The sequence below is a fragment of the Rattus norvegicus genome, chromosome 20, assembly GCF_021556685.1.
Source record: "Rattus norvegicus strain SHRSP/BbbUtx chromosome 20, alternate assembly SHRSP_T2T, whole genome shotgun sequence".
Lineage (NCBI taxonomy): Eukaryota > Metazoa > Chordata > Mammalia > Rodentia > Muridae > Rattus > Rattus norvegicus.
In genome coordinates this window covers 4,504,567-4,526,569 of record NC_141553.1, presented here as the reverse complement: position 1 = coordinate 4,526,569, position 22,003 = coordinate 4,504,567, and the positions used below count along the sequence as shown (strand labels likewise).

Genomic DNA, 22,003 nt, shown 5'->3' with positions numbered 1-22,003 from the left:
TGTCCCTTTCCTGTCTCCCCTCCCTACCCAGGCTCTTGGACCCTTCCCACCGCTGGTCTTTCTCTTTGGTCAGCTGGGAATAAATCAGGAGGGAGGTGCCCACAGAGGGCAGAGGCCTGGAAGGGAGGAGCCATTGGGAGTATAAAGTCTGAGAAGACCGCTCGACTCTCAGAGCTGGATCTCTGGGAATCTGCTGCCGACTGCTGGGGCCGTGAACATTCTCAGAACCCTCACCATGAAACACCTCTTGCTGCTCACCTTGTCTGCTGTGCTCTGCTGCTGGGTCTCAGGTGAGTGCCCAGGGCCCCAGGCCCCACCTCAACCCTACCCAGCACTTCATATGTCCCTCTACTCAGGATCCCAAGAAACCCCAAACCCTCCTTGGCTTGGTCTCCCCAGTGCCTCCAGGATCAGATATCTCTGAGCATGAAGGGCTTCGTGTTTCTTCTCTTTCTTTCTTTATTCCTCTCCTCCTCTTCCCTCCATTTCTTTTTGTTTGTTTGTTTTGTTTTTTGTTTTATTTCCATATCTTCATTTCTTGTATCTTTTTTTTTGTTTTGGCAGAGTCTTCTGTAGCCAAAGCTGGCTTTGAACTCCTGATCCTCCTGCCTCTACCTCCTAAATGCTGGGATTGCGCATGTATCATACCTAGGTTCTTTGGTCCATTATGAAGGACCCAGGTCCCCATTGTCATTTTCTCCTAGACCCATATCGGCCCAGCCTACACTTCTTACTTGACCTGGCACTAGGTCATCTGATGTCAGCGTGCACCCTTCCTGCACACCGTAACACCGAGATATCTGTCTAGCCAGTCCCAACATGCGTGTCTTTGGAATTAGCAAAGCCACCTTTGCTTATCTACTACCCTGAGCTGAGCGTCCTTGTTGAAAGGGTCTCACGCCACTCCTCATGGAGGTGCTCAGCAATGGTCCTCCCTAGCTCGTTCCCCGTTCCTTCCTCCTCGACACACCTATATCCCCACCAGGGATGCAAACCAAGCCTCTGGGTGGTTCCAGTGACTTTGTACAGCCTTCCCAAGAGTCAAACTTCCCCTGAGTCTGCTACAGAGGAGATGCCACAGCACTTACCCTAAAGTGAGATGGGCTCCCTGGAGGCTCTCTAGGCTGACCGTTCCTTCACTGACTGTTCCTTCACAGCACATTGCGTGCTCACATTGGAGTTAGCCAACAGGGGAATCCTGAGGTGCCACCTGCTGGGCCCACCCTCTCCATTTTGTTACATGCTAAGATGTACAATGATACATCTGCCAGGTGTAATCCTTTTTCCAAAGAGCGAGTGCCAGAACAGTAGAGGCGGTTCATTCAGGACTGGTTTGCCCCAAGCTCTTGGCAGAGGTCCAGTCTACTTCTAAAGCTGGTCACCAGTGGTTTTCTTGCAGCCGCAGTTCCACGCCTTCTCTGAAGGCTCTGTGAAATCCTTAACTTCTCTCTCCTTATTTCAAGTCTCACTCTTGACCCTAACTTTACCCCATCCCTGTTTCCACACATCCTAGCCATCCTCAGCCCCGGGTTTTTGTTATTTTGTTACCATTCCTGACTCATCTCAAACAGGCCCGGGTGGAGGAAGGTATTTAGGTTTGCACATAGAACAAACACCTCCACCCAATGCCCACATCGCTTTGCACTTTCTCGCTGTATTGCTCACCTGTTCTGTCTCTGAACAAAGCAGGGGGTGTGAGGCACTGCCTGCCTAATGGGCCAGCTCTCCATCCTAACCCTAACCCAGCTCATCCTCGGGTGACTCAGATGTCCCATGACCTCCGTCCAACTTATCTCCCCAGCTGACACTCGATGTCACTCCTGCTACAAGGTGCCTGTGCTGGGCTGTGTGGATCGACAGTCCTGCCGCCTGGAACCCGGCCACAAATGCCTGACAACAAACGTGTACCTTGGTAACACCCCCTTCTCTGGGAGGGGCCCGGGCGGGAGATGCTCTCTGGGCCTGAAGCCCATCCAGGGATAGGACTGAGAATTACAGCAGTGATGACATGTGGCCAAAGATGATTATGTGCCAGGCACTGACCTGTGCCTCTACTATGCTAGCAGAGGCTTGTGTTGACCCCAGGAAGCGGGCGCTGGTCCCAGGAGGAGGGGCGTGTCATGCTCGGGAAGGGTGATTAGACTTTGAGGAAAAAAGGGAGAAACCAAGCGGTTTGGGGAGGAAGAGTAGCCACTGGACACAGGTGAGCCAGCACTCATCGCTGATCCCTCCTCCTTTGGCTCCCACCTCTAGGGAAGATGTGGGTTTTCTCTAACCTGCGCTGTGGCACACCAGAGGAGCCTTGTCGGGAGGTCTTCAATGAAACCAACCACAAGCTAGGCCTGAGCTACAACACCACCTGCTGTGACAAGGACAACTGTAACAGCCCAGCTCCACGGCCCACACCTACACTGGCCCTCATCTCCCTCACCTCCCTGGCTGGCCTTGGCCTCTGGCTATTGCATTGAGACTGGCTCGATGGCCACACTCTTCCCACCTGCTCTAGCCTGAGCCTTTCTTCCCACGTCCTCAGAGCTCCGGCTTTCCAGAACGTTCTCTTCTCACCCCCGGCTCCTTATCTTCTGAAGACCATTTTCCTAGTCCTACACCATTTTTTTTAATGGGACTGTGCCTAGAGTGGTCTTTCTAGCCACCGCTTCTGCTTCTCCAGTTGGCACCCTCCACTCCATTTTTCCCCCCAGTCCTTTCCCATTTCCTTCTAGAACACTCTACCTCCTCCACTGGCCACTGATAGGGCCCCCTCCTTTGGACGCACACTGCTGTGCCTCTGGGATCTAGGTCTGGAAGAACTCCTGTCTTGTTTCCAGGGAGCGATGCCCAAAAGACCCACTGACCTCATTGCCTGGGCCTGATTCACCAGACCCTCCGCTCATCCCCTATCCTGAGAAATAAATGTCAGTGTCTAACAAACTTTGTGTTTCTTGTCAGGAGATATAAGCGGTAATCTGGGCATGCTGACTTTCCTCTGAAATCTCAACAATTGGGGGCAGAGGCAACAAGAGTTCAAGGTCATTCTTGACTTTATAGCAAGTTCAAGGCCAGCGTGACCCACGTAAGATCCTGTCTCAGAAAGAAAGAGAGTGGGATGGCCAGGTGGTGGTGGCAGCGGAGGCAAATGCCTTTAATCCCAGCACTTGGGAGGCAGAGGCAGACAAACCTCTACAAGTTCCAGGCCACCCTGGTCTACAGAGGGAGGTTCAGCTATAAAGAGAAACTTTGTTTCAAAAAACAAAAGAAACAAAAAAAAAAAAACCACAAGAAAATAGGAAAAAAAAAAAAAAAAAAGGAAGGAGGCAGACATGGCTCTATGACCTTTTACTCCTAGCATTTTGGAGGCCAAGATGGGTGGTAGAGGAGGAGGAGGTGGGGGAGGAGGAGGAGGAGGAGGCGGGGGAGGCCCTCTTTCCACGGAAATCTCACCCCCCACACACACACACACAACCTCACCCTTGTGCTTGCCTAAGAGGTCTCCAGGGAGTTTCGCTGAGGCTGGGCGGATCAAATGGAAAAGCAGGTTTTTCAAGCCTTTCTTCCTTCCTTTACCTGAGGGTGGCACACCGGCACCAGTGTTTGGAGAAACAACCCTTCTCCTAAATTTAGACTACACCCTGCCAAGAAGCAGGTGCAGCCTAGCTTGAGGGTGCCCCAGAAAGGAAAGGTGTGCTCAGACACAGAGCCGGCTCTTGTTTCCACCTCCGAGGTGGTTCTCTAAGTGGGTTATTCAAGCAACTCTCCTTTCTCAGTTCAAACTATTCCTACTGAATATTCCAGTTATGGAATACGGAAGGGAAACCATGGAATACGGGTAACCCTCTGCTCAACCTTCCCCCTCAGTGACCCTCACTGTGAAGGAAGAGTCTGCCTAGCAGCAGGTCCCAGGAGCCACCTAGAACAGAGGTTCCATTGTTTTGAGGGGTGTCATTGGATCAGGTCCACTGATGAACTGTTGTTATCTGAACTAGAAGCCAGATAACCCGTGTCATCCCTTCAACCTTTTCGACGGAAGGTACCCGGAAGCTGGGAGCAGTGACACATGCCTTTGGGAGACAGAGGCAGAGTTAGGCGGTGGATCTCTGAGTTCAAGGCCAGCCTGGTCTACAGACTGAGTTCCAGGATGGCCCAGGCTACCTAGAGAAACCTTGTCTCAAAAAATAAAGGAACATCAGGGTGGTGGTGGTTCACACCTTTAATCCCAGCACCTCACCTCAAAGAATGAAAAAAATAATAATTTTACAGTCATCTCTAGACTAGTCCGACATTTTTAACGGCACCCAACGGAGCGCTTGTCTTCTTACCTTGGATGTCCAGCTCCCTCACTCCCTTGGTCCCTCAGTCCCTTCCCTACCCTCAGTCCCACTCTCCCGCTCTACTGTCCTGACAAGAGCCAGGCCAGGGTGGTAACTGCAGCCAAGATGCACAATGGGGTCGAGGAGCTTGCCACAGCGCCGTTGCACAGGTCTCCGAAGCAGCAGTTTTTCTGGGTTGTGAAAGTCACGTCTCCCACTGACTCTATGGCCACTTGGTTGCAATGATGCGTGGCCACGCAGGCTGGGTAGTGATGGCTCAAGGTCGCGGAGGCTGAGAGAAAAAAAACGGCACTGGGGTGTTAAACTCCTGACTGCAGGACTTGCCTTCAGTGAGAGAGAGAGAACAGTTACAATGTCCAGGGACTCAAAAGAGATACACAGCCCTCTCTCAAAACAAATAAAACCCACCTCTCTGAAACCAAGGGACAGGAGCCAACAGACTGACCTAGGCAGTGGTGCTAGGATATTGCAGGAGCCCAGTATCATTCATGTCTCAGCCCCAACAGGGGAAAATCACAGCTAAATGCAAAAGGGACAGCTTGTAAGATAACCCAGCATTGTTACCTAAATGAAACACAAGATGGGCATACCAGGGCTTGCCTGTAACTGCTACTCAGGAGGCTGAGGCAGAAGGATTGCAGGGAGTTCAAGGCCAGTCAGACTGACCCATTGACCCTGGGCTATAAAACAGAACCTCCCTCAGTGAAACAGTGAATAGAGCTGGAAGTGAAATTCACTTAGTAAAACGCTTGCCTAGTGCGCAAGTCCTGGATTCTAGCTGTACCACCAAAATAAACAGGATGGGGTAACACACGCCCCAAGGTCAAGGGCAAGTTTGAGGCTAGCCTGGGAGACGTGAGACCCTGTCTTAAAAATAAAAGATATAGAACTAGAGAGGAAGCTCAACGGTTAAGAGTGCTTGCTGCTCTTCCAGAGGACCTGAGTTCTCGAAGCAGGCTCACAACTGTCTGTAACTCCAGCTCCAGAGGATCTGATTGTAAGCTCGGTGGCTTACAATCAACCATAATTCCAGTTCCAGAGGCTTCTACCCTCTCTCCTGACCTCTGAAGGCAGCAGGTAGGCCTGGGATACACTGTAGCCAAAACAACAGGGCTGCCTCTATGTAAACGCTGGGGGCTGTGCAGCTGCAGAAGCATCTGCCGGCGGACCTAATTGAGGAGGACCTAATAGAGGAGGACCTAATTGAGGACTGTCTGCGACACCAGCATTCCTGCAGGAGGGCCTAATTGAGGACTGCCTGAGAGGACAAGGATTGCTGGTGCAAACAGCGCTAGCTAGCCAATCAGGAACTACTGTTTAGAATAGACACTTTCTTGGAACCAATGGGACGTGGACGGAGGGTATTAAAGTATTAAAGGAGCTCACTGTATTCTCACCTGCTTCTGGAGCCTGTGTCACTGACTCTGTGCCAACTGCCAACTTTCCCCCACAGGTAGGGTGGGGGTGAGAGCTGTCCAGGGCACAGGCAACAATGCAGGGATATTCACACAGAAAAATGTTCATGCACAGAAGATAAGTTTTAAAATGAAAAATTATTTTAAGCAAGGCATGGTGGCTCATACCTGCCTTGAGTCTTAGCACTCAGGAAGTAGGAGTGGGCAGATCTTTGTGAGTTCAAGTCCAGCCTAGTAAGTTCCAGGCCAGGCAAGAATACTTAGTGATGTCCTGTTCAGTCAACTAAAACAACCAAATGTAGAAGATAATAATAATAATTATAATAATAATTATAATAATAATAATAACTATAAGTAAATAAATAAATAAATAAGTGGGGTATCTGCTTTGAGCTTAGGCCAGAAAAAAAGATGTGTCTTCCACAGAATCTAAGTCTAGGTTAATTAGTATTGAACTGTCATTTTCTGATCTTGGTAATGACACGGGAATATAAGCTCCTGAAGAAACTGGGCACGAATGGGAACTCGGTACATTTCTTTTGTAATTTTCCCGTCAAATCAACTGATTTCAAACAAAAATATTAAACACACACACACACACACACACACACACACACACCATACCCTTTCCAGCCCTCAGTCAGCGCCTGACAGCTAAAGTTTGGAGTTTGGGTTAACATTTTGCCTCTGATCTTAGAAGACAGCTCCTTCTCTCGTCAGGGCCTATGGGGGACTGTAGGAGGAGTAAAGACGGGATGGGAGAGCCTCCTCAAGGCCCAGCGCCAGGAGCGGGGGGGGGGGGGGGGGGGGCGTTAGACTGCCCAGCTACAACAGTGGCACCATCTGCCCAGAGCCAGACTGACCCGGGAAGGGTGGAAGCCGTAGGATTGAAGAGGGGGCTGGTTAGAAGCAGTGGGAAGGGGGATGGGTGGACGACCAAGGACTCACGTTGCTTGGCTTGTTCTGAGCTGGGTTGAGGTTTGCGGTCCAGGAATCCACAGCGCTCACCTTCACCACAGGTGATCACTGTCTGCTTGCAGGAGTTGCTGGGGCCTCCACCGCAGTCATAGCACCGCATGCGCTGTCCTGTCAGGAAAAAGAGGTACTGGATCTGGCCCTTAGAGGAGTTCTAGCAGAGGGAAGGGCGGGCCCGTGCCAGGGGCACTGTAGCTTCCTCCTTACCCAGGGCAGCCCCTAGCAGGGCGCTGAACAGGATCCCGATCAACTGGGAGTTCATCACGTTCCCTTATGCCGGTAGCGCCTCTCCCTCCCGCCCACCCCCCTCTCAGGCTCTACTCCACCGGCCTTATATCCCCCTCACCTTGAGCGTTATAGAGCAATAAAAAGAGAGGAAAGAGTCTCCCCCAGCAAGCACCAGGGCCCCAATGGGGAAAGGGAGGGGCCCCATGGGTGGCTCTGAGCGTCGTCTGAAGCCCCAAACTCCCCCCTTCACAGCAGTAGTTCCAGAATGGTGGCCCAAGACCCCCCCCTCGGGCCTCCTAAGCCCCTCCGGAAACCCAAGGGTCTTCCTTTTTCAATTCCGCATCTGAGGGTTGTTCTTGCTCTTCCACATTCCACATTCCAGAAGTAGGTTAGGAAAACCCAGCCACCTTTGATTATGACCGACATTAAATGGATTCTCAGAAATGTAAAACAATGCCGTTCTCCCGTCCGGGTCGTCGCAGGGTACTTATTACTTTTCACAAAGCTATGCCTTCCCAACATATAATATATTTTTTATTTGTTAAATGAATATAACCATGCTTAGTTATTTATTTAGCTAGCTGATTGTTGCTGGTTTTGAGACAAGGCTGGCTTTGAACTCCTGATCCTCCTGCCTCAGAGTCTCAAGTGCTGGGATTACAGGCATGAATCACTGGGCCTGGCTTCAATACCAATTTTAAATGTCCTGTTTATGGTTTTTTATTGTTTTAAATTATATGTATATATATATATATATATATATATATATATATATATATATATAGTGTGTGTGTGTGTGTGTGTGTGTGTTTGCTTGTTGAGGCAGTCTTAGACAAAGCCTGGGCTAGCCTGCCACTCAGCATGTAGTCCAGGCTAACCTCAAATTTATGACAATTCTCCTGTCTGTCGCCTGTGTGCTGGGACTATATAGGCTTGTGCCATCACACCTGCCTTTCTGTTTTAATTTCTTTCTTAAAAAGATTTATTATATGTAAATGAATGTTTTGCCTGTGTGTAATGTGCCCCGTGTGCCTAGTGTGTGTGCCTAGTGCCAGAAGACGCACCCACTGCTCTGGGACTGGAGTTACCAGTCGGTTGTGAGCCACCATGTGGTACTGGGACTTGAACTCGGATCCTCTGCAAGAGCAGCAAGTGCTCTAAATTGTTGAGCCCCTTAGTTCCTTTTTTTTTAAAAAAAAGTTTTACTTAGGGCTGAAGAGATAGATAACTTGGTGATAAGAATACTTGCTGCTCTTTTGGAAGAACAGGTTCCTTTCCCAATATCTATGTTGAGTAGTAGTAACCACAGCTCCAGAGGATCCAATGTCTTTTCTGGCCTCTGGGCTTCTGCACTCACATGCATCTATCTACACACACACACACACACACACACACACACACACACACAAACACACATACCACACACACCACACACCACACACTACACACACACACACCACACACACACAGAGGAGTGTGTGTGACAGAGAACAAGTGTGTGTGTGTGTGTGTATGTGTGTGTGTGTGTGTGTGTTAGTGCATGTCCAGAGGCAGGTAGATCTTTGTGAGTTCAAGGCCAACCTGCATAGTGACTTCCCAGTCAATCAAGGAAGGCCCAAACAATAAACTAATGAATGTATTATTTGTCTCCTTGTGAGTGCAGGTGAATGCATGCTGTTGAGCACTTGTGGGGACCAGAGGACATCTCTGTTCAGTGGACTCTGTCTTCCACCTTTATGTGGGTTCTGGGGTTCAAGCCCAGGCCCTCAGCTTACACCACAGGCACTTTTACCTACTGAACGAGCTCAGGGGCCGTTTAATTTCTGATATGGTAAGTACTGGTAGAATTCCTACGCAGGGAAGCTCTGTGGGGTCTCGAGCCATTTTCAGGTAGGTGCTGAGATGCTGAGATGCCCACCACCCTCCTCCTTGCCGTGGCCCTCTTGGTCAGTGGTTCTTTTGTTGGTGCTGGGGATTTGGATAAACCCTCTAAAGATTTATTTATTTATTATATGAGTACACTGTAGCTATCTTCACACACACCAGAAGAGGGCGTCGGATCCCATGACAGATGGTTGTGAGCCGCCATGTGGTTGCTGGGAATCGAACTCAGAAACTCTGGAAGGGCACTCAGTGCTCTAACCACTGAGCCAAGTCTCCAGCCCTGAAGAGACACTCTAAAACTCCCTGTCCCTGCTCAGTCTCTTAATCCCTATCGTCCTTTACAGTCACTGTCCCTCCTGGAAAGCTATCCAGTCTGTTTTTCCAATTTCTTCTTAGAGGAAGGACATTTATCCTTCCGGCCCGGCTCCTGGTTAATTCTTCCCTGTGACTGAGGTGGTAAAGTCAGGAGGGATAATTATGGGGTAGCAGTGTTGAAGCTTGGGGTTGGGGAAGTGAATCAAAGGCATGAGAGCCTGGCGGGGTAGGGCCCCCCAACAGCTGGGCTTGGTGGGTGGGGTGGGGTGTGGGAATGGGTGGGTGGGCTTTGTTGATGCCACACACAAACAGGACTCCGATATCTAGGGTAGGGGAGGGTTCAGAGTGTGACCTTGAGAGGCATACATGCTCTGATGGGAACAGACGAAAACAAAAAAAGAAAAACAAGACAAACAGAAAAAGAGAGTAAAAACAAAACGAGAGAATCGAGAACAGCTTGATAAGGAGGGAGGGAGGAGGCTGGAGGGAAGGCGGCAGACACAAGTCTAGAGAGGCAGACAGCTGGATTGAGTTAACAAACAGGGAGCAAACAAACAGAAGACCCTCAAGGCAAGCATGGGCAGGAGTGAGAGACTCAGGTGTGGGAACAGAGGGCTGTGGCAATCCTCCTCGCTTCTCCACACCCCAGATTCTTTCTCTCTCTTGGTCTGTTTGTTTGCTGGTTCCTCCCCGTCTTGGGCAGGTGTGTCTGACTTTGGGTACAGGTCTTCCAGACTGCAGAGCCGTTCCTGCCATGGGCCTGTCCAGCGCCTTCCTTGGCCTCCTGTTCCTCTCGGGGACACTGGGTAAGGGTAGACTGGGGAGTCCACAAGGAGCAGAGGGCTGGGACTGGAGCTGGTGCAAGGGCGAAATGGACTGCGGAAAGGGAGCTGACAGAGGTGAAGAGAAACGGGGAGACTTTAGGACGTTGGGAATCTGAGGCAGGAGGATCTGGACTCCCAGGCCAGCCTGGGCTATATAGAGCTGTGTCTCAAAAGGCCAGAGGGAGGGGAAGCATTTGTGGACGGCTCTTGGTTCCCACCCTTTGCCTCTCACATCCACCTCTGTGCTCAGTGCCTCTGTCAATGCCGGCTCCTGTTTCCTCCTGACTTCACCATTTACTTCACTTTGGGTCTCCCTTTCCTGCTCGTGGGCCTGGCTTTTTTTTTTTTTTTTTTCCTTTTTCTTTTTTTCAGAGCTGGGGACCGAGGGCCTGGCTTTTTGTATCCCTTTCTGCTGACTTGTTTCTCTTGGCACCGTCTGTTCCTGTCTGTCTGTCTGTCTGTCTGTCTGTCTGTCTGTCCTGGTCACTGTGTCCCTCTCGTTTCTGCCTGATTCTTCTCACCCTCTTCCCTCAGCTATTTTATATTCCCGTCTGCTTCTGTTTTAGGTCTCTCTTCCTCCTTTGTGTGTCAGCCCTCTGTATGTCCCGGAGGTCTGGTCTTTGCCTTTTACCTTCTCCTTCCTGCCTTGATCTCTGCTGACCCAACAGGTCTCACCACTTCCCCAACCAGAGGACGACTCCACTGTTACACCTGCAGCTTTGCCAAGCCCTGCTACCCTGTTCTCACGGAGTGTCGGGAAGATGAGGTGTGCGGTGTCAGTGTTGGCACCTCAGGTAGGACTGGTCGTAGGCCCTTCTTGGGGGTGGCTCCTCAACTCTCTCTTTTCTGCCGTTCCTGCCGCCCCAACCTCAGCTCTTTTGTCCCGCAGAGCAAAACAAGGATGTCATCGAGCGGAAAGGCTGCCTCCCAAGAGCCCAGTGCCCTCTGCTGGGCCATACTACCTACTGGTCACGGTCCTACACTCTCCAGCACCAGTGCTGTGAGCAGGATCTGTGCAACACTGCTGCCTCACAACGACCCCCCAGCCTTCCCCTCATGACTCTGCTACCCCTTGCAGCCATCTTTGGCTGGGGAGTACATATCGTCCTCTAGCCCGTGGGTCCACGACTGTCAGCCCGGGACTCCAGTGTCACCGTGGGCATGAAAACACCTGCACAGACGCTCTTGAGACACACCCAAGAACATCACTTTGTATAAAAACCTCAGCCACCGAACCCAGTACAGATCCCGTTCCTACAGCTGGAGTTCCGCTTCCCGCATGCAAGTGTCCAGACCCTCACCTCATAAGAGACCCTGGCTGTCTTTTTTTTTTTTTTTTTTTTTTTTTTTGGTTCTTTTTTTTTTTCCGGAGCTGGGGACCGAACCCAGGGCCTTGCGCTTCCTAGGTAAGCGCTCTACCACTGAGCTAAATCCCCAGCCCCTGACCCTGGCTGTCTTTAACCTACATGTCCCAGGTCAGCTACCCTGAATGAGCCGTGGGGTCCCAGGCAAAGGGACAGAAGTGGCACTGGGGCTGGTGAGAAATAGAGTACTGCGAAGGGACATGAGACTTGGTGCCTGAGGGTCTCAAGAACAGAGGGCTACCTTGGGGAGCCATAAAGAGTGTATTTAATAAAACGGGCTGTTGGGTAGAGATAGCTCATTGAGTGCTTGCCTACCATACACAGGGCCCTGGGTTCTACCCCCTACACCACCCATCAATCAATCAGTCGGTCAATAAGATGTAAAAATAGTGAGAGAGTTGTGTGTGCACCTGGTAAGGGCCCATGCAGTGGTGTTGGTGAAACACATGAGGGTGCACCTTTAAGAATGAACTACAGCGGGCTGGAGAGATGGCTCAGCGGTTAAGAGCACCCGACTGCTCTTCCAGAGGTCCTGAGTTCAATTCCCAGCAACCACATGGTGGCTCACAACCATCTGTAAAGAGATCCGATGCCCTCTTCTGGTGTATCTGAAGACAGCTACAGTGTACTTATATATAATAAATGAATAAATAAATCTTAAAAAAAATTAAAAAAAAAAAGAATGAACTACAGCGGGCAGAACAGATGGCTCCCTGGGTACCAGTGTGTGCCGTCTAAGCACCAGAACCTTGTTTTGGATACAGGCACCCACTTTAAAAGCTCAGTGACCAAGAGCACCGGCTGTTCCTTCCTGCAGAGGCCCAGAGGTTTAGTTCCCAGCGCCAATGTGATTCACACGCATGTGCAATTCCAGTTCTGGGAAATCCCGTGCTCGCTCTCGCTTTCTCCTGGACTCCTTAGTTACTAAACACGATGTGGCTTATGGGTGTGCATGGAGGCAGAACACTAGGACACAGGACGCATAAAATTTTTTTAAATTAAAATAAAAAGCCAGGAATAACCACACACGAGTGCTTGTAACTCGGTGCCAAGTGAGGGGCAGAGACCCTGTGGGGATTGCTGGCCACCAGCTCCATGGAATAAGGACTAAGGACATCTGAGGTCTTCTGTCTGTGCACTGGTGTGCGCGCATGTGCGGTTGTATGTATACATCGCACACACACATGCGCACACACACATGCACACACACATAGACACCCACACATATGCACACACATATGCACACACACATGCGCGCACACACACACATGCACACACACATGCACCCACACACATGCACACACACATGCACCCACACACATGCACACACATATGCACACACACATATGCACACACATGCACTCACACACATGCACACACACATGCACACACACATGCACACACACATATGCACACACACATGCACACACACATGCACACACACATGCACACACATGCACACACACATGCACACACACATGCACCCACACACATGCACACACACATATGCACACACACATGCACCCACACATATGCACCCACACATATGCACACACACATATGCACACACATGCACCCACACATATGCACACACACATGCACACACACATATGCATACACACATGCACACACACACATGCACACACACATATGCACACACACATGCACCCACACATATGCACACACACATGCACACACACATATGCACACAGACATGCACACACACATATGCACACACACAAATAAGAGTGAATTATAACAGCTTGGTGGGTTGGGCTGCCACACTAGACCCTGAACGGTGCTCCCCAACCCCAGCTTCCATCTATGTGGCTGTCATCCTCTTTCCTGCCAACACCCGGGCCTGAGCTGCTGCAGTCTGTAGGCTGCAGGTGAGATCCCAGAAGCTTGTGCTCTCCTTTGAGAGCCAAGCTTGAACTGAGAGTCAAAAGGGGCACCTGGCAGAGCTGCTTGTGAGGGGGTTGGTGTGTGAAGGGTGTGTGGTCTGGGGCCCCGCTTATTTCTGGAGGTTAGGGACTGACTTCTTTGGGAGCACTGAACCCTCTTTCAGTTCCTCTCTTCAGACAAGCCTGGAGGTACTCACTCCATTAGGGACGTATCTGCCAACCCTGTGTATGCTTCTACCACCCGGGGGGGGGGATAGCAAGGGACTGGGGGGGGTTGGAGGGCAGAGCTCACAGCGAGTCAGACGTGATAAGCTTCTATAGAGAACCACAGAGTGGGGTGTGTGTGTGCCGGGATAAGGACAGCGCCCCAGTGGGGCTGAGGACAGGAATTCCCATTTAGGCTTGTCACCCTCTTGTTCCATCAGAGGAAGTCTGGGGCCTGATTAAAGAGGTCATGTTCCCTCTCAGCTTCCCTTTGTGCAAAGAACATGGGGAGGGGACGGGGAGGGGAGAGTTACCCAGAAGCCCATTAAGTCTTCTGCTTTCTCTGTCTCCCACACCTGCCATTTAGGGTTCCTATTTTCCAGACTCTGCATCTGGGTCTGTCAACATCTCTCTCCCTTGTTCCTCCCCACACACATACCTATGCCCCACCACTTCTCATGTCTCTGGGCTCTTCTGTCCCTCCTGCCAACAGACTCTAGACCCCATAATACTCCCTCCTCCCTCTGAGCCCCTGCTCTGCTGGATGCTTTAAGACAGGAGACCACACCTTTTTTGTAGGTGACGTCACAGAATGATGTTACTCCCTTCCTTATGTTGACCTGGCCCCTCCAGCCTTGTGGCTGTTGGAAGCCTAGTAGGAGTCGCACCCTCAGTCACACCCCTTCACCAAGGTTTCCAGGGAATTCTTCAGGGACCAGGTGCCAGAGACAGGGGACTGTAGGTCAGGCTTCCAGAGGCAAGTTTCTCCGAGATCACCTGGTCTTGTGGGTGGGTGGGCTGTAGAGTTTGCAAAAGCAAAAGGCTATGTTAAAGCTCCTGGACTTCCTCGGGAGCCAGGACTCCCACCTGTAATCCAACCCCAGGTTCCAGGCAACAATCTCCCATGCTCAGCCCCTCAGGGATTTAAGGCTCCCTCCTCTAGTTGTCCCTTACCTAAGGCGGGCCAAGTGGATGTTCTCATAGACCTGAACTTCAGGCTTGAAATGGGGAATCGAGGGTTCTGGGGGAAGAAGCCATAGACTATGAAGTCACCAGGTAATTCAGGTATTTTCCTTGCCTCCCCTCCCCTAGAGAGTAGGCAGGCTCTAGATGTGAGCCTAACACTCTGCCTCACAGCCGGATGACCTCTCTGGGAAAAGACTCACCTCTGTCCTGAGTCCCCTGGGCCCTCCGATGCCTCCAGATCACTATGCTGAGGGCTATGATGGTGACCCCTTGGCCTGCTGCGAACAACAGCATCAGTATCCAGGACACATCCCAGCTCGGGAGAGGGGCACAAACAGTGGGAGGGGGTTCTGCAGGAGCTGCCATAACAGGAAAAGAAGAGGGGTTGGGGATTTAGCTCAGTGGTAGAGCGCTTGCCTAGTAAGCGTGGCTCCGAAAAACAAAACAAAAATACAGGAAAAGAATAATGACAGGCAGTGACCACACACGTACACATCACACACATGCATACCACACATGTGCACATCACACAGGTGCACATCACACACATGCATACCACACACGTGCACATCACACACATGCATACCACACATGTGCACATCACACAGGTGCACATCACACACGTGCACATCACACACGTTCAAGTCACACACATGCACATCACACACACACATATGCACATCACACACATACACACCACACACGTGCACATCACACACATCCACATCACACATGTGCACATCACACACATGCACACCACACGTGCACATCACACACATGCATATCACACACATGCATGTCACAGACGTGCAAATATGCATGCACACGTGCAAATAACACACATGCACATCACACACATGCACATCACACAATGCAAGTCACACACATGCAAATATGGATGCACGAGTGCAAATCACACACATGTGCACATCACACACATGCAAATGGAAAAAAGAAAAAAAAAGAGTGCTTTAGAGTTTGCATTTCCCCAATTCCTTATTCATCCATCATCCTCTAGGCCTTGCAGTCTTGCAACAATGGCCGTTTGCTCCTCTCTCTGACTGATAAATGGGTCATTCTCCATCTGGTAGCGTTCATTCTCTATACAATGGCCCTTTATTTTGTATAACAATTATCCACTTTCTGCTTCGGTCTTCCCTATCAATAGACCATTATACCACAGGATATGCGACCCCTTCTTCAGAAGTCAGCATCCCAGAAATCCCTATGTTTTTCTTCTCTGTGCGGGGAAAGTCCACACAAATAATAGATTAGTCTCTTTCTTCTGTTTGTTCTTGAGATGGGAGTCCAGACGGGCTTTGAACTCCTGTGTCAGCCTTCTGAGTCCTGGGACTGAAGTGTGTACCACTGTGCTTGGCTTGTATTCTGACCTATTTCTTGTCTTTCTCTTTTGGTAGGGGTAGGGAGAACGAGGGAACAGGGCCTCTCTCTCTATCCCTGGTTGGCCTAAAATTTGCTGTGTAGACCAGGTTGGCCTTTAACTCACAGATATTGACTGCCTCTGTCTCCTGAGAGCTAGGATTATAGCACAGGCCCTATGTCTTTTATTTTGATGATTTTAATTATTTTTAGAGAAGCAGGCTGGTTTTGAACTCGCTCTATAGCCAAGGCTGTTCTCAAACTTTTTTTTTAAAGATTTATTTATTTATTATATATAAGTACACTGTCACTGTCTTCAGACACATCAGAAGAGGGCATCGGATCCCATTACAGATGGGTGTGAACCACCATGTGGTTGCTGGGATTTGAACTCAGGACCTCTGGAAGAGCAGTCAGTGCTCTTAACCTCTGAGCCATCTCTCCAGCCCTGTTCTCGAACTTTTGATCCTCCTACTACCTCCCATGTGCTAAGAGGCATGTGCCACCATGCCCTGCTTAAGTCAGCCTATTTCTTTCTTGTGTGTGTGTATGCCTGTGTTTGTGCTCACGTGAGTGTGGGCACGCAAACACATGCGTGACTGCTAGAGGGCAACTGCCAGTGTTTTTCCTTAGGAGACATCCACCTTAGTGTGTGAGATGTAGTCTGTCACTGGCCTGGAGTTCACGAAACAGGCCAGACTGGCTGGCCGTAGAGCCCCAGGGACCCATCTGCCTCAGTCTCCCTGGTGTTGGGACTACAAGTTGCCATCATCACGACTGGCTCTTTTTTTGTGACTCCTGAGTTCAAACTCGGGATTCTCACATTTGGGTTGCAAGCACTTTACTTGGCTGGGTTCTCTCTTCAGCCCTAGATTAAACCCCTTTCTAAACAGTGGTATATCCCACCGGAGTAGGCCTTGATTCCTGGTCTGGTGTGGAGAACCAGGAAGTTGGTTTAATCAACTATTCTTTGTGATAGACTTGGTCAATGAGAGGGTTGGGGAGCCGCCCCCTTAGGAAGTTACTGGTGGGATCTGCCCTCACTCCCAACTTTGAGAGACAGGATGGAGAGAACGCCCGTCTCCATTCCCACGTTCATTTTACCTGCCACGCTAAAGCTGAATCTTTTGTTCTGTGGCATAAGGCAGCGAATGTTCCTCGGCCTACGGCTCCTGGTCTCAGGAACCCCCTCTGTAGGGCACACCAAGAGCAGGGCGGCCCCTTCTCCCCAGAAGTACTGGGCATGTCCTCTCACAGGATTCCTTCCCTCTAGCCAGGTCACGGAGTCCAGACGCCTGGCGGGGACCACAGAGCACAGGAGGGCAGAGCAAGAGAGACCGTCTGGAGACTTCACGGAGAACTGGGATCCTGGAGAGGAGAGAGGGGCTCCTCAGTTTCTTGTGGCTTTCCCTGACCTCCAGTGTCCAGAAAGGTCTTCAGACCCCTCCCCCCCAGCTCACCTTTGAGCACAGAGACATCATACACCCTCCAGTTCTGGTACTTGTGGTTCTGGTCCATCACAGAACACCAGTACCGTCCTGCGTCTTCATCTCTGGACCCCTCCAGCCACAGGGAATAATTTCCAAGGACTTTGAACCTGGAATCAGGGTCAGCTTTCCCAAGGTCTGAGATTGGCCTGTCTACTTGGACCTGGGCCACCAAGATGGTGGAGGAGCCTGATACGGGGCTGCGGAACCAAGTTAGAAGTTGGCCCCCAAGTAGGGAGGGGGGTGAAGGGCACGGCATCTCCATGGACTCTCCTGAGGGTACATAGAGGGTCTGGATGTTGTCTGTGGAGAAAGAGCACTGTCAGACTACAGTTGTCCTGGCCTGCAGCGAGCCCCTACTTTATCTCTAACTCCTGCCTTCCTTTCCTTCTGGGGTCTCCAGGCACTGGTTTAACCAGGGAGCACACATTTCTCAAGTGACTGCTTGAAAGAAAGGGGAGTGGGCTGGGAACGCAGCTTTGCCCATAAAGTGCTTGCCTAGTGTTTGGTCCCCAGCGTGTTTAAACCCATAAACTGAATGTGTGGGTGCAGACCTGTGATCCCAGAACCCAGAGACAGGAAGATCAGAAGTTCCATGTCATCCCTCAGCTGCTTAATGAATTCAAGTCTACCCAGGATACACCAGTCCCAGAAAGCGTTGGGGACGGGAGGTAAAGAATAGAAAGGCTTTCTTTCTTTCCTTGCCAGTGAGAGGTTCTGCCCGGGCCAGGATAGAAGGAGGCCACAGTCGTTGGCAAAGTCCCTTCTCTCTTCACACACTTCTGTTTTTATTCCCTGAAGGGAACGAAGCCAGGTAGCACACAAGTGATTCGAGCACGTGGGAGGCTGAGGAGGAGGGGTTGCACTATATAATAAATATATTGCATATTTATGTAATAAAATACATAACAGCCGAGGCTGCTATAAAGCTATAAACCCTGTCTCAAAACAAACAACCGGAAATAAAAATAAAATAAGGGAGCTGGAAGCTGGGTGTGGTGGTACACCTGCAGTCACAGCGTTCAGAAGCACGTGAAGGAGGAAAACACTTCAGCTGAGAGTTCAAGACCAGCTGGGCTACTGTGACTTTTCTCACTGATTTGACAAAAACACCAGGCTAAAGTCTAAAGCAACTTAGGGGAGGAGGAGGAGGAGGAGGGAGAGGAGGAAGAGGAAGAGGAGGAGGAAGAGGAAATGATGATGATGATCATTATCATTATTGTTATTATTATTTGGTTTTTCGAGACAAGGTTTCTCTGGGCAGCACTGGCCGTCCGGGAACTCACTCTGTACGTAGACCAAGCTGTCCTCGAACTAAAAGAGCAGCCTGCCTCTGCCTCCTGAATGCTGGGATCAAAGGCATGCACCACCACTGCCCTGCTGGAAGTTAAGATTTCTTTTTGGCTCATGGTTTAAGCCCATCCTAGCAGGAGATTTATGGTGGTTGAAACATGCTTGGATTTGAATGGACTTCAGAGCAGAGAGTGGGGATTGGCCTTTCCTTTTCCCGTTTTTATTACTAGCCTATGACCCCAGCCCACTGGGTGGTACCACCCACATTCAAGGACGCTTTTCCCTCCTCAGGTTAAAACTCTGGAAAGACAGACATGCCTAAAGGTATGTGAACCAGAAGGTTCGCCACCACAGCCACATAGCAGGACCCTCATCTTGTGTCCTCAAATTAACTATGTGGTTGAGGGTTACCTGGATCACCGGGTTCTGGGATTACAGGCATAGCACACCAGCCAAGTTTATGTGGTAATAAGAGATCAAACTCTTGGCTGGAGATGAACTGAGAACTCTACACATGCCAGGCAAGCGCTCTCTGAGCTAGATCCTCAGACTCGACGACATTTATCTCTCTTAAAAATACAGGAAACTGTATATAACCTAGGCCCATGGTGCCTCTGGGTCTCCCCAGGACTAAAGGCAAAGAGGGTTCAAGCGAGGGAAATCCGTCTTCTTGAATCATGTGCATCTGCAGAAGCAGCAGAGGTCCCTCTCAATCATTTTAGTAGCTGCAGAAGCCCCCCACCTCCTGCCCCTTACCTGCAGCAGCCTGAGGGTGCCCGCACAGGTACAGGAGGAGGAATACTACCATCGCCATGGGGAGAGCCTGCCGAGTTCCCCTACTCCAAAGGCCTGGTGTTTCCGAGGAGGAAGCAGAACACAGATAAAGGCCCACAGTCCCTGGGCTGGACCACTTGGCCTCTGGAGACGTGAGAGTGAGGAAAGATAAAACTCAGTTGCATGTCATCTCGGGTGGGGGGGGGGGAGGGAACTTCCATTTTTCCACTCTCAGAGTCAGGTCCCCGTGCAAGCTGCTCTCGTGTGGAAGGAATCCCGGATGCCTTCCTCTTCTCCACCTTCTGTAGCTTCTCGTCTCTCCCCAAGACATCAGCCAAGAGCCAAATGGCTTTGCCTAATGATGTCCTTGGCCCCCAGCACAAAGCTGTACATCCAGGCCATAAGTGAGCTCAGACGACTGTTCCTGTGGTTACCTGGGATGTCAGAGACCGTTGCAGAGCCCCCCAGGAGTGTCTTCAGCTATTACTCAAGGAGATGTGCAGCAGGGACCTGGGTCATCCATGGGTGCCCGGGCTCAGAGGCAGATCTTTATACACTTCTGATTGTTTATAACGCTATTTAGGTAGTTAGTGCTTTTGTGGCTTTTTCTTTTCTTTTCTTTTCTTTTTTTGGAGCTGGGGACCGAACCCAGGGCCTTGTGCTTGCTAGGCAAGCGCTCTACCACTGAGCTAAATCCCCAACCTGGCTTTTTTTTTTTCTTTCCTTTTTGAGATGGGTTTTCAAGTTGGAGTTTCAAGCTGTCCAGGTTGGCTTCAAACCCACTGTGTAGCCAGAGATGACCTTGAATTCCTGATCATCTGCCTCCCAAGGTATGAGATAACAGGCGTGCATCATTACAAACAGCTAGTTACTTGTTTCAAATACAGAGCAAGTTATTTGCCGCGGAGTTATACCCCCAGCCATTACACTATTTTTCTTTGGGCTGGCGAGATGGCTTAGCAACCAGGGCTCAATCCTCAGGATCCACAGGGTGGGAGGAAAGAACTAGCCCCCCCCCCCCAAATTGTCCTCCGACCTTCACGACATACGATGGGCTGACGAGTTCTCAATGTTAACTTTTCATGGAAGGACATGGTGGGAAGAACCAACCTGGAATCTTATTCCAGAAAATGCTGTCACAGGATCGGCCAGGATGCAGGAGGGCTTAGCTCACTGTGGATGGTGCCACCCTGGGCAGTCGGTCTGAATGGTATACGAAAGTAGACTGAGTGATTGCTCAAGCCAGTAAGCAGAACTCCTCCACGGTTCCTGCACTGGCCTCCAGGTCCTGCCTTACCTGCGCTCCTACCTTGACTCCCCTCGGTGATAGACTGTGATGTGGAAGACGAAGTTAATGGTGTCTCATCACTAAGGCGGGTGTGGTGGTGAGCACTCATGAGGCAGAGGCAAGCAGACCTCTGTGAGTTTGAGGTCAGCCTGGTCTACATAGTGAGTTCCAGGACGGCCAGGGCTACATAGTGAGACTCTGCCTTGAAAAACAAACAAACAAACAGCTGGGGGGGGATCCATAATAAAGTGTCTAAGTCCAGGTTAATATTGCTGTGAATACCTTTTCCCCCCTGACATCTTAGTGAGGCCACAGGGGTCCACACTACTCTCTGAAGTTCACCATGCCACCCAAAGACTACAAAAAGAGGAAGAAAGATCCAGGAAGTCAAAATAGACAAAGATCCAGTTAATAAATCTGGTGGCAAGGCCACCAAAGAAGTGGTAAAGTTCGGGACAAGCCGGACAACCTCGTCCTGTTTGACAAAGCTACTTATGACAAGCTCTTTTAAGGAAATTCCCAACTACAGCGTATGACTCCAGATGTGGTCTCCGAGAGAATGGAGATTCGAGGGTCCGAGGCTGGGGCAGCCCCTCAGGAGCTACTTGGTAAAGGACTTAGGAGGCTGGCTTCAAAGTACAGAGCCCAAGTAGTTGACACCAGAAACACGAAGGGTCCGGGGATGCCCCAGCTGCTGGTGAAGATGCATAAACAGGTTCAATCAGTTGTGCATTTGGGAAAACAAAACTTTATTGAATCAAAAAAAAAAAAAAAAGGATACGTTGCTGTGGTGAAACGCCATGACCAAAGCAACTTGGGGAGGAAAGGGTTTATTGGGCTTACACCTCCATATCACAGTTCATCAGTAAACTCAAGATGGTAACTCAAGCAGGTCAGAAACCTGGAGGCAGAAGAAGCTACAGGGACCATGGAAGGGTGTTGCTTACTAGCTTGATCCCTTTCATCGTAGATCTGCATAGGGGTGACCTATAACAACCACATGACAGAATCACTACGAGGCTGTCTTAAAATCTCCTCTGCCAATGGCATGAATCCGAAACTCTCAGACATGCAGGCTGTGTATACATATGAATACATACACATGTAATTTTAAAATATGGGAACAGGCAGGACTTGGTGTGGTGGTGATGCCTTTAATCCTAGCACTTTGATTTTTTTTAACTGTGATATATATACACACAGTAGATTTTTTAAAATTTATTTTATGTATGAGTACACTGTAGCTGTCTTTAGATACACCAGAAGAGGGCACTGGATCTCATGACAGACGGTTGTGAGCTACCATATGGTTGCTGGGAGTTGAACTCAGGACCTCTGGAAGAGCAATCAGTGCTCTTTACCACTGAGCCATCT

At 50.2% G+C, this 22,003-nt stretch overlaps 4 protein-coding genes and 1 pseudogene across 8 annotated transcripts; 3 read left to right on the top strand and 2 right to left on the bottom strand.

Moving 5' to 3' along the window:
- Positions 1-235: 235 nt before the first annotated feature.
- On the top strand, positions 236-2,932 carry Ly6g6c (lymphocyte antigen 6 family member G6C). Its single transcript, NM_001001969.1, is given in 3 exon segments — positions 236-290; positions 1,802-1,912; positions 2,254-2,932. Coding segments are annotated over 3 exon segments (381 nt in total). The 3' UTR covers positions 2,469-2,932.
- A 1,255-nt stretch (positions 2,933-4,187) lies between these two features.
- Positions 4,188-14,746, bottom strand: Ly6g6d (lymphocyte antigen 6 family member G6D). 2 transcript variants are annotated; one of them, NM_001412147.1, is given in 5 exon segments: positions 4,188-4,599; positions 6,692-6,829; positions 14,010-14,239; positions 14,396-14,462; positions 14,608-14,746. In NM_001412147.1, coding segments are annotated over 2 exon segments (342 nt in total). In that variant the 5' UTR covers positions 6,822-6,829; positions 14,010-14,239; positions 14,396-14,462; positions 14,608-14,746; the 3' UTR covers positions 4,188-4,387.
- On the top strand, positions 6,714-12,359 carry Ly6g6e (lymphocyte antigen 6 family member G6E). Of its 4 annotated transcripts, none has more exons than XM_087598046.1 (5): positions 6,714-6,845; positions 8,610-8,777; positions 9,849-9,951; positions 10,638-10,763; positions 10,859-12,359. In XM_087598046.1, exons 2-5 carry the CDS (start codon positions 8,775-8,777, stop codon positions 11,080-11,082), a joined length of 456 nt encoding a protein of 151 aa, XP_087454172.1. In that variant the 5' UTR covers positions 6,714-6,845; positions 8,610-8,774; the 3' UTR covers positions 11,083-12,359.
- Positions 14,392-19,414, bottom strand: Ly6g6f (lymphocyte antigen 6 family member G6F). The gene is given in 5 exon segments (NM_001003691.1): positions 14,392-14,462; positions 14,608-14,766; positions 16,892-17,155; positions 17,248-17,577; positions 19,324-19,414. Coding segments are annotated over 5 exon segments (882 nt in total). The 5' UTR covers positions 19,382-19,414.
- Rps25-ps2 (ribosomal protein S25, pseudogene 2) lies at positions 20,935-21,390 on the top strand (annotated as a pseudogene).

Bases quoted from the DNA above. Each gene is read 5' to 3' on its own strand.
- Ly6g6e (XM_087598046.1), top strand. The intron at 9,952-10,637 runs GTAAGGGTAGAC...CTGACCCAACAG, and splicing joins GTTCCTCTCGGGGACACTGG to GTCTCACCACTTCCCCAACC. The intron at 10,764-10,858 runs GTAGGACTGGTC...TTTGTCCCGCAG, and splicing joins TGTCAGTGTTGGCACCTCAG to AGCAAAACAAGGATGTCATC.